Source organism: Oncorhynchus mykiss, chromosome 19 (genome assembly GCF_013265735.2).
Source record: "Oncorhynchus mykiss isolate Arlee chromosome 19, USDA_OmykA_1.1, whole genome shotgun sequence".
NCBI classification, from domain to species: Eukaryota; Metazoa; Chordata; class Actinopteri; order Salmoniformes; family Salmonidae; genus Oncorhynchus; species Oncorhynchus mykiss.
Genome location: NC_048583.1, coordinates 44,335,137 through 44,348,896, shown reverse-complemented (window position 1 = coordinate 44,348,896; position 13,760 = coordinate 44,335,137). Strand labels below are relative to the sequence as shown.

At 42.3% G+C, this 13,760-nt stretch overlaps 1 protein-coding gene across 1 annotated transcript in view; it reads left to right on the top strand.

Annotated features, from left to right (window-relative positions):
* LOC110498363 (ryanodine receptor 3) overlaps positions 1–13,760 on the top strand; it is a 167,195-nt gene that overhangs the window by 50,461 nt on the left and 102,974 nt on the right. The window contains exons 2-3 of the mRNA XM_036954899.1: positions 6,129–6,248; positions 12,535–12,639. Of these exons, the coding sequence (XP_036810794.1) occupies positions 6,129–6,248; positions 12,535–12,639 (225 nt within the window). The remainder of the gene's footprint in view (positions 1–6,128; positions 6,249–12,534; positions 12,640–13,760) is intronic.

Here is a 13,760-nt window from a genome sequence, read left to right as displayed (position 1 = left end):
AGTCTATCAAACTTGGGCTGTCTCTTGTGGAGGTCATAAGTGAGCTTTTCAAGAGGAAGAAAGTCAACAATCTGGTCAATCCACATTTTAAATGTAGGAGGGGTATTTGAGGCCCACAATAGAATAATACATTTCTTAGCAAAGTATGTAATAGTCATAAGCAAATTTTCTCTGTCAGGATCAAGAACAAAGTCCTGCTGGGCATTAAGAAGATAGATACACGGGGTCATATCAAACTGTACCTCTAGTATTTTCTGTGCAGCAGTATGTACAGATTGCCAGAATCTGGCAATCTCCCTACAGCTCCAAAATACATGCATATAGGTTCCACTTTCAGAGGTACATCTTTTACAGTTAGGAGACATATCTGTTTTCATTCTATGGAGTCTCAAAGGAGTATAATAAAATTTGTAAAAAAATTGTAATTAGATTCTTTCATTTTTACACTGGTAGAGGAGCAGTATACCCTGTCGCAAACCTCCGCCCATAACTCATCACTGATAGTCAGACCAAGGTCCTTTTCCCAGATTATTTTCAAAGGAGTAAAGGAGGAGCTTCCTTTCTCAGAAAGGAGTCTATAGATGTAAGATATTTTGCCTTTAATGGATTGTGCTGTGACAAGAAGGGTTTCAACTTCATTCAACTGAGTTCTAAACCTCCTCTTGGAGGTAAATGAGGAAATTACATGTCTAATTTGAAGATATTTGAAAAAATGGGATCTTGGCACATCGAATTCACTGCAGAGCTCTTGAAATGATTTAAGTGTAGTGGTTTTCTGATGAAATAGGTCTGAAAAGGTCCTGATTCCTAGAGTATGCCAAAGATTAAAGTTGGCCTCCCTCAGGGCTTTTGGCAAGTCTGGGTTGCCCACTATAGGCAAGTGAGAACATATTTGGGAGGAAATGCCCAGGTATTTCTTACCCTACGCTAGTAGGGTGCTGTAAATCACAAAGGTTTTGGCTATGTTGCCCACTTCACTAAAGTTATTAATTAATATAATTGAGCTTAAGGGCAATGAACCACAGGATTGGGCTTCTATCTGAATCCACTTTGACTCTTGTCTGTTTGTGATCCATGTTAGCATGTTGCGGATTTGGGCAGACCAGTAGTACAATTGAAGGGAGGGAAGGGCAAGACAGCATGGGAGATAGCATGGGAGCATCTGAAATAAGTAGTTCAGTCTAGGGAGGACGTTCATACGGATTACATTAATTCTTCCTACTAAGCTAATTGGGAGGGAGATCCAGGTTTGGAGATCGTTCTTGATTCGGTCCAGGAGTGGAAGGTAATTTTCCTTAAAAAGGCTATTCAGATCTGGTGTTATGAAGATCCCGAGGTATTGAAACCCCTGTGTTTTCCATTGGAAAGGAAAAAGTGTCTTCATAGAGCTGGTGAGTGTAATATTGAGAGGGCAGGCAGTGGATTTGTTAAAATTGATCTTATAACCTGAAAACTTGCCATACTGAGCAATTGTGTCTAAAATGAGAGGGATTTCTCAGGGTTGGATATGTAGAGCAAGACATCATCCGCGTAAAGCGAAATCTTGTGCTGCAGGCCGCCTGCACAAACACCCATAATACTTGGATTGCTCCTTATCAGCTCTGCCAGAGGCTCCGCCCCCAACAAGTAGAGCAGCGGGGACAGCGAGCACCCTTGTCTTGTGCCCCGTTCCAGAGGTCAGAGTTCAGTCCATTAGTAGTCTCCATGGCATTTGGATGAGAGTATAGTGATTTGATCCATTTAATAAAATTTGGGCCCATATTGAACTTTTCTAAGACTGAAAACAGAAAGCTCCACTCCATCCTGTCAAACGCCTTCTCAGCATCCAGTGAAGCCAGCAGGACAGGGGTCTTCTGTGCGTTTACTTGATCAATAATATCAAAAAGACGGCGAATGTTATCAGAAGAGTATCTGTCTCTAATAAATCCAGTTTGGTCCGCTTTTATTATTTTGGGAAGAAGAGTGTTTAGTCTTTTGGCGAGCAATTTGGTAATTATTTTATAGTCGAAATCCAACAAGCTTATGGGCCGGAAGGAGGAGCAGGATAGGGGGTCCTTGTCTTTTTTTAGCAACACTGTAATGCGAGCTGTGTGCATTGAGTCTGGGAGAACTCAAAAATCCTCCAGCATTGGCATGAAGATAGGGCTGAGCTGGGGCCAAAAAGCTTTGTAGAACTCTCTGGGGAATCCATCTGGGCCTGGGGACTTATTAGGTGGCATGGAGGTAATTGCCTCCAGGATCTCCTCAGGAGTGAAGGGGGAGTTGAGATCTTCTTGGTCGGTCTCTGATAGTTTAGGTAGCGAGATTCCCTCTAGGAAAGAGTGGAGTTCTGCCTCTGTGTGTTTTCTCTCAGAGGTATATAGTTTGCAGTAAAAATCATGAAAAGTTAAATTGATCTTTTTTGGGTCATATGTGACCTCGTCCTCTGCTGTTCGGATAGCCATGATTGTACGCTCTGACTGCTCCTTTTTTAATTGGTAAGCAAGCAATCTACTGGGCCTATTGCTATACTCATTGTATTTCTGTTTAGTAAAGAAAACTTCTTTTTTTTTATCTCCCGAGTGTAGTCCAAATTCAGTTTGGCTTTGGATGCTTTAAGATGGCTCCAGGAGGTGCTGTCTAGGGATTGTTTATGTATTTTTTCACAGCATTCCAGCTCCCTCTCAAGATCTAGCCTGCAATTAGATTACCTCTTAGTGTGGCTTTAGCAGCGTCCCACATTGTGGCCGGAGAAACAGGAAAATCTTTATTGTCTTGTGTGTAGTTGTCTATCCATGTAGTTACCAATGTATGGAACGCTTCGTTTGATAGCATGGAGGTGTTGAATTTCCAGCTCTTTGACCTCAGGATGTTTTTGCAGAGGTCAAAGCGGAGGTGGACAAAGGCGTGATCTGAAAGTGCTATGGGTCCGATTGTACAAGTGGCTGAATTTATGAAACTCTTTGGGATAAAAATGTAATCTATACGGGAGTAGGTGTTATGGACATTAGAGTAGTATGTATAGTCCATAGATGAGCTATTAGTCTCTCTCCAGATATCTATCAGTCCCATCTCTTTAGTAAGAGAGTTCAACATCTTTGCAGATCTAGGATTTGTGGTGGGGACTTGAGATGATTTGTCTAGGGTTGGGTTAAGAGTACAATTAAAATCTCCGGCCACCACGCCAAAGGAGACACAATGCTCATTGAACAGGGTTATAATTTTTGACATGAAGGCAGGAGTATCTGTGTTATATGTTTAATATAGTAATTGGTTGACCATATAGTGACCCAGTTATCAAAATAAATCTCCCCTCCGGATCAGATATGTTTTTGTCAATTATGAATGGAACATTTTTATGGATAAGTATGGCTGTGCCTCTACTGTTTGATTTGAAAGATGAGAAATACACCTGTCCCACCCAAGCTCTGCGGAGTTTGGCATGTTCAGCATCACAGAGGTGTGTCTCTTGTAATAGCGCGATGTCTGCTTTTTCCTTTTTTAGAGCACATAGTATCTTTTTTGTTTTATTGCATGCCCTAGACCATGGCAGTTCCATGTCAATAGATTCAAGGTACTAGTCATCGTCATTGAGCAGTAATCGAACTTTAGTGCAAGTCATCGCTGGGTAAAAATGGATAGTAATTACAGCTGCGTTCACATAAAAGGAAAACAAATGGTGTACATAAAATAATAATCTCTGAACACCCCAGCCGAGTTCCCAAACAACTCGACACATCCCGTTGGATCTATTACCCCCCCCCCCCGCTCAGTCTCAATTCTGTGTTCCGAATAAAACAAAAAACGGGAACAGTTAGCAACGCACAATGTCTCCCTCTCCCCACCAAAGAAATGCCTCAATGCCCTCGTCCAGACCACAGTAAAAGAGGGGAGAAAAATAAAATCAATAGCCAAGCCTACATATACCTCCCCCGAGGGACATAGGGAACCCCAGGTAATAATAGCAACAACAACAAAAAAACAGGGAAATAAAAGTAGGCTGAAACATTAGTAGGCCTAGGTTAGGCTATACAGCCCATCCCTCTCAGTTAAATGAAAATAAATATAAATTGGACGGCTATAATGACCTTTAGGGGGTGGGTCTCTGGATATCGGCTATATGTCGTCTTACCTCCTTTAGTAATGGCATTAATGGCATTTAGTCATTGGTCTGTTTCTCATTGGCCAGGATTGTCTTTCAAAAAACGTTTTGCCTCTTCGGGAGTTTTGAAGTGTCGCAAGGCTCCTTGGTGAAGAATCTTGAGTTTCTCGTTTGGGTATTTGAATCCCCTGAAGATGCCTCGTCAATGGAGTATTTCTTCACTTCGTCAAATTCTTGGCGCTTTCGGCGTATTCCAGCTGACAGGTGCTGGTGTAAAGCGAGTTTGGCGTTTCCCACTGTGATGGTGTTGTTTTTCGCCGCCTGTAGGACTCGTTCCTTGTCGGTGAATCTCAGGAAACGTATGGTGATTGGGCGCGGTGGTTGTCTGGCTGCTGGTGGGGGCCTCAGTGCTCGGTGAGCTCTCTCGAGTTCTATGGGCCTGTCGGTGGACATGTGGAGCCACTCGGGAAGTTTGTCTTGCAGGTAGCGGATCAGTGGCATGTTTCCCTCTTTTTTTTCACCCAGATTGAATAGAACACAATTATTCCTTCGCCCCCTGTTTTCCAGGTCCTCTGTTTTCTTTTCCAGATGCTCGATTTTCTTTTTAGCATATGCTATTGTTTCCATGGCATCTGTCAATAAGTTTTCCATGGATAGGATTCGCCCCTCTGCCTCGTCCAGGCGCCCCGCGTTTATGGTTATCTTGTTGTTGATGTCAGGCAAAGCGTTTTCCAGGATTGTCACCTTGCCCCCTATCGCACTGAGCTGAGAGTTAATGGCATCTAATTTAGTGTTTAGTTCTGTACGTTGGGATCTCAACTCAGAAAGGATGTCTTCGACAGAGTGCGAGGTTGGCATTCGTTGTGCCTTGTGGGGGAGCGGGTTCTCTTGCTCCTGGCTAATGGCGCTAGTTTTTTCTGAAGCTAGCTTCTTCTTGGAGGCTCTTTCCGTCGCTAACACTTGAGTCCGGGTAAAAATGTCACCTGTAGTGTCGCCTTTTGTAGTCGCCATCACTTTTTCTTACTAAAGCTAAATGAGTTTGAACTTGGAGTGGAGGTAAGATTAGGAATTGGAAACTACTTGTGCGGAGCTCTTAGTTCATGCGGCCATCTCGTCCAAGGGTCAAGTGATCCCCAATTCAATCAATTTTAAATTCAGGGTGTAACAACAAAATATGGAAAAAGTCAAGAGGTGTGAATGGTTTCTGAAAGTATTGTAAATAGCGTGAATAGCCTAAAGGATGTTTGGCAGACTTAAAGGGATCCTCAGTGGATAACTTGTGTTTGTTCATTACCTTAGCAGGAGACTGCCCAATCAACAGCCCGAAACAATGAGCCCAAATAGAGAAATGTATTAGTCATCAATATTAACTCTTCAAAGCAAGAGTTAATATTGCATTGTCTTATTCTTTAGCATTTGTGTCAACCTATTCTCCGATTCTGCGTGGTGTGTCAAGGCTTCATTAAGACGTAAAATACTAGAAATCTCACCCCACCATTTTTCCTTTATATTTTTAAGGTACCTATTTTGCTGCTGGAATATATGGTCCTTGAGAAAAGATTGTGAAGCCTGAATCTTAAACCAGCAGCACATTCAATGTAATGCTCTGCAATTATGTCAAATTATTCTGCAATGATGTAAATTATGACTTTTTTCTACCCACCCAGTGTCTGGGTAGATGAATCCCCTGTTTCCAGAACACACTCTTAGAAAAAAGGGTTCCAAAAGTGTTCTGGAGCTGTCCCCATAGAAGATCCATTTTTGGTTCCAGGTGGAACCGTTTTTGGTTCCATATAGAATAACTATTTTAGGTTCTATGTAGAACCATCTGTGGAAAGAGTGCTACCTGGAACCAAAAGGGGTTCTTCAAAGGGTTCTCCTATGGGGACTTCCGAAGAAGCCTTTTAGGTTCTAGATTTTTTTCTAAGAGTGTGGAGTCACAGTGAATAATATCCCCCTGTTAAAAGGTGGTTGATGGGCTCCTGTTGAGGGTAGTGTTTTTTTTTGTCTACCTCTCACTCTGAAAACTTCCATTTTGTCTTGACAGGATGATGAAGTGGTGCTCCAGTGTGTCGCCTGCATCCACAAGGAGAATCGCAAGTTCTGCCTGACTGCAGAGGGGCTCGGCAATCGACTGTGCTACCTGGAACCCACATCAGAGGCAAAGGTAGGCACATAGAGGAGTAGGGTTGTCACGTTATTCGTTGTTTGTTTGTCTCAAACTAAAATCTTATGCAAGAAAACATGAGACAGAATTTCGCCGTGGCTCTAACGCTAAGATATAATGAAGTATTTCCTACCGGAACTAACATCTTGAATGTAGAATTATCACCCTTATCTTTTCAGTGCCTGATTCTCCTACTGTTCAGTGTAGATTATAATGTTGTGAGAAAGGGTGTATTTGAGTCAGAGATAAGGTCTTCCAAGATGTTCTCTATAGAGCCCAGTGAGTGAGATGAGAGAATGCCAGGACATGTTAACCACATGTTCACTGAGTTCAGAAGTCCATATACATGTAACTAGGGTCTTTACATAACCAGGGTCTTTACATAACCAGGGTCTTTACATAACCAGGGTCTTTACATAACCAGGGTCTTTAAGGAACCTGAATGTATACTTTTTATTTATAAAATCTCCCCAATTTCGTGGTATCCAATTGTTAGTAGCTACTATCTTGTATCATCGCTACAACTCCCGTACGGGCTTGGGAGAGACGAAGGTCGAAAGTCATGCGTCCTCCGGTACACAACCCAACCAGCCACACTGCTTCTTAACACAGCGCGCATCCAACCCGGAAGCCAGCCGCACCAATGTGTTGGAGGAAACACGGTGTCGCTGGTGCGCGATGAGACAAGGATATCCCTACCCGGCCAAATCCTCCCTAACCCGGACGACGCTAGGCCAATTGTGCGTCGCGCCACGGACCTCCCGGGTCTCCGGAGACACAGCTGGCGCTGCAGTGCAGCACCCTTAACCACTGCGCCACCCGGGGGGCCCTGAATGTACACCTAAGCAGGGTCTACACGCGTAATCAGGGTCTACACATGTAATCAAGGTCTACACACGTAACCAGGGTCTTCAAATAACCAGGGTCTACACAATGCTGAATGTCTCCAAAATTGTTATAAATTCACTGGGTTAAATGACGTGTCTCTCCCTTGCCCACTGCTTGCATGTACTGTGAGAGAGACACTCACGAGTGAGTGATTGCATGGAGTTTATTCAGTACACTTTTATAAAAGAAGAGATTAGTCATAAATGGAACGGAAACAGATGATTTACTGTACACCCTTATACTCCACTGAAAGCAGCCTAAACAAGGTAAATAACATGCATTCACACACTCCTATTGGATATGCATTCACCTGCCTATGTCATCTTGATTTACTCAGTTTATCAAGAGATTTACCATTCAAATGAAAGATTATTACCAATATGTTGTTATGTAGTTAAATTGGTAAAAACAAAGTCAAATGAATTGTATGATTTTATGAGAAATGTTGTCATCAAAATGTTCAAATTTAATAATATTGAATATTGGCCATCCTGGACCCCCAAAAAATTACTATCAGCATTGGACCTAAAGAGAAATCAGATCCTGCTCTCTAGTAACCAGGGACACGCTGAGAGCAGCACAGAGGCAGCTTACTATACTACATTATCAGAAACAGGAACCAATCACAGTCGCCTGATTATACATGATGCAACAATTATTATGTATTTTCTTTCGTGATTGTACGTCTCAGCAGGCCTCCAGTTTTATGATAATGCTCAATTTGGAAAAATTAGACCATGCGGTTTTTCTTGATTAGTTCATAAACAAACTGTGGTTGTTTGCTATAATTGCTCAATGTAGTAATACAGCCTGGTGCTTTGTCAGTGCTAATGCATTTGTGGTTTGTGCAACTACGTGCAAAATCACTGCAAGTTTTATAAGGATGGATTGAGCAAGGCTTAATTGTTTTAAAAACCAAATCAGCATTTGTCACATCAAAGGATGTAGTTCTCTCCTGAATTACTTACAACGTGACAATTCTTACTATTTCAAAGCCGATTAGTTTCATTTGCCCCGTTTTGCCTGCTTGTAGTTTTGGAATATACTTGGGGAAGAAGCACCATTGCTGTTCTATAGAACTAGTTCTATGAAAGCATAGCAATATTGCACTTTAAAACATTGCAGCTGTCCAAGTGACAATATTACACAGTAAAGCCAGTCGCCCTCACCACGCTTCCGAATTCCATTCCCTCTGTCACTGTAACCTGGCATGGTTAGATTATTCAGCATGGATTGTTCTTTTAATCATAATCCATAGACTTAGCTAAATGACGTTGCCACAAGCAGCACTGGAGATATTGAGACAAGCGAAATGCAACACTTCACTCTCACACAATCACACACGGTATCTGCGCATGTGCACGGGTTCACTTCACTCTATGTATAGCGTGGTAGCCATGGGACCAAAACAGTGGAGAAGTTGGGCCTTGCGCTTCAACGCTCTTAGTTGTTGCGGAAATTGATCTACTATGTCTCCGATTAATTTCAACGTGGCCGGGAAGCCAGTTACATAGACGCTGAGATAGAGACACAGACACAGAGAACATAACAGAGTGAGAGAGTGTGGAGTGATAGTGATTTATGTATGCACTGCTTAGCTACAGTTTTCCCCTTTCTTCACCCCCACCCCACAGCACTCACCTAGGGATGGAAGGAGAGGCAATGGGAGGGTCTGGATGCTTTCATCCCAGATGGGATGGTAATTACACTAGACAGGTGTAATGGATGCTCTTCCTGTCTGCCACTTTTTCTTTATTGCTTGGTGTTTGTATGAACTGCCGTCATCCCCCAGGGACAGCACCAGAGACGGGGAAGGGTGAAAAACGACTCAACTAACTACAGTACCACGACTCTTTAAGAAAAGGGTTCCAAAAGGGTTACTATCGGAGGGATAGTGTTTTTACCAAGAACCGTTTCGAAGACATGGGTTCTTTGTAAGGCAAAGGGTTCTACGTTGAACCTTTAACATCCTAAGAACCATTTTTTGGATGGAACGGTTGTTTGATGATTCTTTGGAAGGCAAGAAGGGTTCTACATAGAACCATATACTATTTTACAGAATGCTCTATTCCAAGGAGAATTTGGGGAAATTGTTTGTTTTACTCTAATATCTGTGTTTTTGCATGTACATTGATCGGTTGATTCTTTTTAATCTACACAAAGATAAATAACATGCCATTTCTTTATTTTTATTTAACTAGGCAAGTCAGTTAAGAACAAATCCTTATTTACAAGGATGGCCTAGGAACAGTGGGTTTAACTAATCCAATCTGTTAGTAATAGCTTTTATTGCACCCTTTACTGAGATAGTTGTTCCAATTTAGATGATTGAGTTCGTCTCACTATTCAATCTTCCCTACCCTGGCAGTCATTCTGAATTCAGGTTGAGGGTGATTAACAATTCCACTTGTTGGATATCCTAACTCTGGCTGGATTCCACTAGGAATTACACGTCACTTTGCAAGCCTGCATAATGTGACTTGCAGGCTTGATGTGGCCTGTAAACCAGGAGATTCATAACACCACAGTGTTAGGATATACAGTGCATTCGGAAAGTATTCAGACCTGTTTACTTTTTCCACATTTTGTTACATTACAGCCTTATTCTAAAATGGAAAGTATTCAGACCTGTTTACTTTTTCCACATTTTGTTACATTACAGCCTTATTCTAAAATGGATCAAATATATTTTTTCCTCTTCAATCTACACACAATACCCCATAATGGCCAAAACATTTCTGCAGGTCCCCAAGAATACAGTGGCCTCCATCATTCTTAAATGGAAGAAGTTTGGAACCACCACGAAATAAACAATTTAATCCACTTTAGAATAAGGCTGTAGCGTAACAAAATGTGGGAAATGTCAAGGGGTCTGAATACTTTCCGAATGCACTGTAACTGGGCCCTCGAAGAAAGGCCTTATGATATACGTAATGTATTGTCATAAATAATCAAATGTTAAAGGCTAATAAGGTTGGTAGAACCGTTCATAGAGGGTTTTTAGGCAGAACCCTTCATAGAGGGTTCTACTGTATGTATAATCATACAGAGGGGCTTATTCTAAAATTGATCAAACTGTTTTTTCCCCTCATCAAATACCCCAAAAAGCTGGTTGCCTTAAAAAAATAATATTTTTTTTTACAGTGCATGGAGACATACACAAGGCAACAAGGATGTTGATTTAAATGGTGCCTGTTTAAATGTGACATCAATCAGCCAATGAATTAGCAGTTGATGTTTATTCATGGTTAGCTGCTCCCCTGTCAGCTCTCTCGTGGTAGGATCACCAGAGAGCTGAAGCCCCCATCATAGAATCAACAATGTACAGCTATTGTAAAGTGAATGTTTAACTAATGAAATGGCCAATTAACTGTTAAATAAGAGGAAGATGATGATATAGCCAACTACTTCTAGGTTTCTGAACTAATGCACAGTATGTACTCTGTCATTAGGGTGAACATGAACATAAATTGAGAGGTCATCTCTTGGGGTAATCAAAGTGAAAGTGGTATGTAACCTTTTGGATCTCCTCCCCAGAGAAGATGGGATATGTGATCCATTGGTCTAGCTGCTCCCCTCCCACAGCATGAGCCATAAACCAAAGAGCAGTGTGTAGGCAAGCAGCCCTAAATATATCTTCATGATATGCCCTCTCAGATTGAGGACACACAGACCTACGCCCCCAGCGCCCCAACACAGATTTCTCCGTGCTACCCTCTATTGTGTTTTCCCAACAGCATGCCAGGAAAGAGTGGAACGGGGGAGAAAATCTAATCTAGTCAAAGAATAGAACTGGCACAGAGTCCTCTCATAGGGTGCAGATCAAATGGACTTCGGGCTTTTACAGTGTCTGTGCTGCTGCGTCTGTAACCCCTGGTTGTGTGTGGATGGGTGCATGTGTGAGCATAGCGTATGTGTGTGTTTTGACTAAAAACAGTGATGACAATTCTCAAAATGCCCTTAGTAATGGCAGGTCATTAAGGTCATTATGTCTGAGTACGTTACTTTAAGCCACTTTGACATCATTTTGACATCTCCGAAGCTGATGCTTGAGGCTGTCCTAAGAGAGACACTGGGCTTCCGATGTTGGCATGTGTCACTACAAATCACATCATGTCTGTTTTACTGGTGTAACTCCACTGTCCTGCCACCGTTGGTCAAGCTCTCTGGATCTATACTCCACCATGATATAAATGTGCATATTTAAAATGTCTCGAGAATGGATAGCTGCGTCGATACTGCTTTAGATGATTTCACATACTAACTTAGTTTTACCTGAGTGTAGAAAGCACAGCAGAGTAGAACTAGGTCGGCTGAAGTTCCAATTTAAAGTTAGATTTACCTGTAACAAGGTGAACCAGTTTAGCCAAGTTTTACATGTTGCTACCTAAAGGAGGATAGTGTGTGTTTGCTGTGCATCATTTATCTTGTAGTGTTGCAGGTCCCTAAGTATCTCCCTCTCTGCCTCATTCTGTCAGACTGCTGCTCTGTCCTGTATGAAGAAGGGATGAGTGCTCCACTCTCTCTGTTACTTTGTCTCTCGGTCTGTCTCTCTCGGTCTGTCTCTCTGTTACTTTGTCTCTCGGTCTGTCTCTCTCGGTCTGTCTCTCTCGGTCTGTCTGTCTCTCTCGGTCTGTCTCTCTCGGTCTGTCTCTCTGTTACTTTGTCTCTCGGTTTGTCTCTCTCGGTCTGTCTCTCTCGGTCTGTCTGTCTGTCTGTCTGTCTGTCTGTCTGTCTGTCTGTCTGTCTGTTTGTCTGTCTCTCTCTCTCTCTCTCTCTCTCTCTCCTGTGGTCTCACATATTCATGCTCTCTTTCCATGCCCTAGATTGGCCAAGATCCACATACTCCGATACTATAGGCACTTGCTGTAATGATATAGAATTCTGAATTTGGCCCTCCAGTCAGTTGATAAGTGTTGCATCTTGTAGAGCAGGTGGACTGACTTACACAGGCATTCAGAACTATTTTGGGAGACACAATATAGATAAATGACTGTAGGCTTTTCCTTATCAAATAAGATTGATTGAATGTTTTCAAAGACATCTGTGTTATTGCGTTTCTCTCACTCTGCAGTGCTGAGGGAATGTGGAACAGGCATCTAAAATGGTTTTCAAGTGTAACCAATCTCTGGCGTTTGTAATTGATGGTTGTTATGATTATTAGTCATGGGTATAATGGACAAAAAATGCTTAGTAAAGAACACACTCAGTCACAATCTGTGACTAACCAATCTGAGGACCAGGCATCTGTAGTGACCAATCAAAAGCCTTTTCTGGGTTTCCATTTAATCTACATTTTATATTGAGCCTTTTTAACATGGTTTGAAATCCTCACTTGTAACTGGCAATTGTCTGCTGCATACAACCCTAAACCCAATCTCCCGTCTGTCTCTTCCAGTATGTCCCTCCAGACCTGTGCATCTGTAACTTTGTGCTGGAGCATTCTCTCTCTGTGCGGGCCCTGCAGGAGATGCTGGCTAAGACTGGCCAGAACAGTGAGGGGGTGAGTACTGTGCTTCTACCACAGCATCCATACACACACTCCAGACGTCCATACACACTCCCACCCCAGGACAGACGGCAGAGAGAAGGTATCATCACATCACAGAGAGCCCTCTGGGAATCTACTGAACATCCCCGTTTCACATATTCCATTTCATGAATTACAGGATTTCAGGGTCGGAGCAGACTAAAATGTTGTGAAATTGTTTTTTATAATGATGCAAGCACCACCTGTTTATGTTCATTAATGGGATTAATGAGAGGAATTGGCCTATTACAGTGGCCTGGGGACCTGGGTGCTGGGAGGTTGAGCCCTCCATGAATAGTAATGTGAATGAAAGTCATCAGAAGGAGAGCGCTGCCCTCTTATTGCAGCTTTACTGAAGTGGTTCTGCCCTGTGCTGCTCGGTTGTCTATTTGATTAACAATGAGGCTGAAAGGACAAATTCTCAATGCTATAATTTTCACTATAGAGCAGAATTGCACTGTAACTACTTTTGGTGTACTGTAAAACACGCACAGAGAACCAAACAAGTTCAAATGACAGAGCCACGGTGTAGAATATACAGCACACACGTTACGTACACACACCCGAGGCAATGGAGGCACACACTGTTACGTACACACACCCGAGGCAATGGAGGCACACACTGTTACGTACACACACCCGAGGCAATGGAGGCAATCTCATTGAATGGACCTTCATATGGCTTTTGCATAGCAGTTTAATCTGTGTGTATAGCTGGTCTATTGGTAGTCAAAGCAGGTCTCGACACCACCTCCCTATCTCCTCTGAACAGCCAGTTACACTGGGTATCATAAGTATACACCCCCTGGATTTTCCCACATTTTGTTGCTTTACAAACTGGGATTGAAATAGATGTAATTGTCATTGATCCACACAACATGGTTCTACACGTTTTTACAAATGAATACAAATTAAATATAGTTGTTGCATACGTATTCACCCCCTTTGTTTAGGCAACCCTAAATTAGTTCAGGAATAAAATATTGCTTAACAAATCAGATAATAATTTACATGGACTCACTGTGTGAAATAATATGGATTGACATGATTTTTTAATGACTACCCCATTCCTCTGTCTCCCATACATACAACAT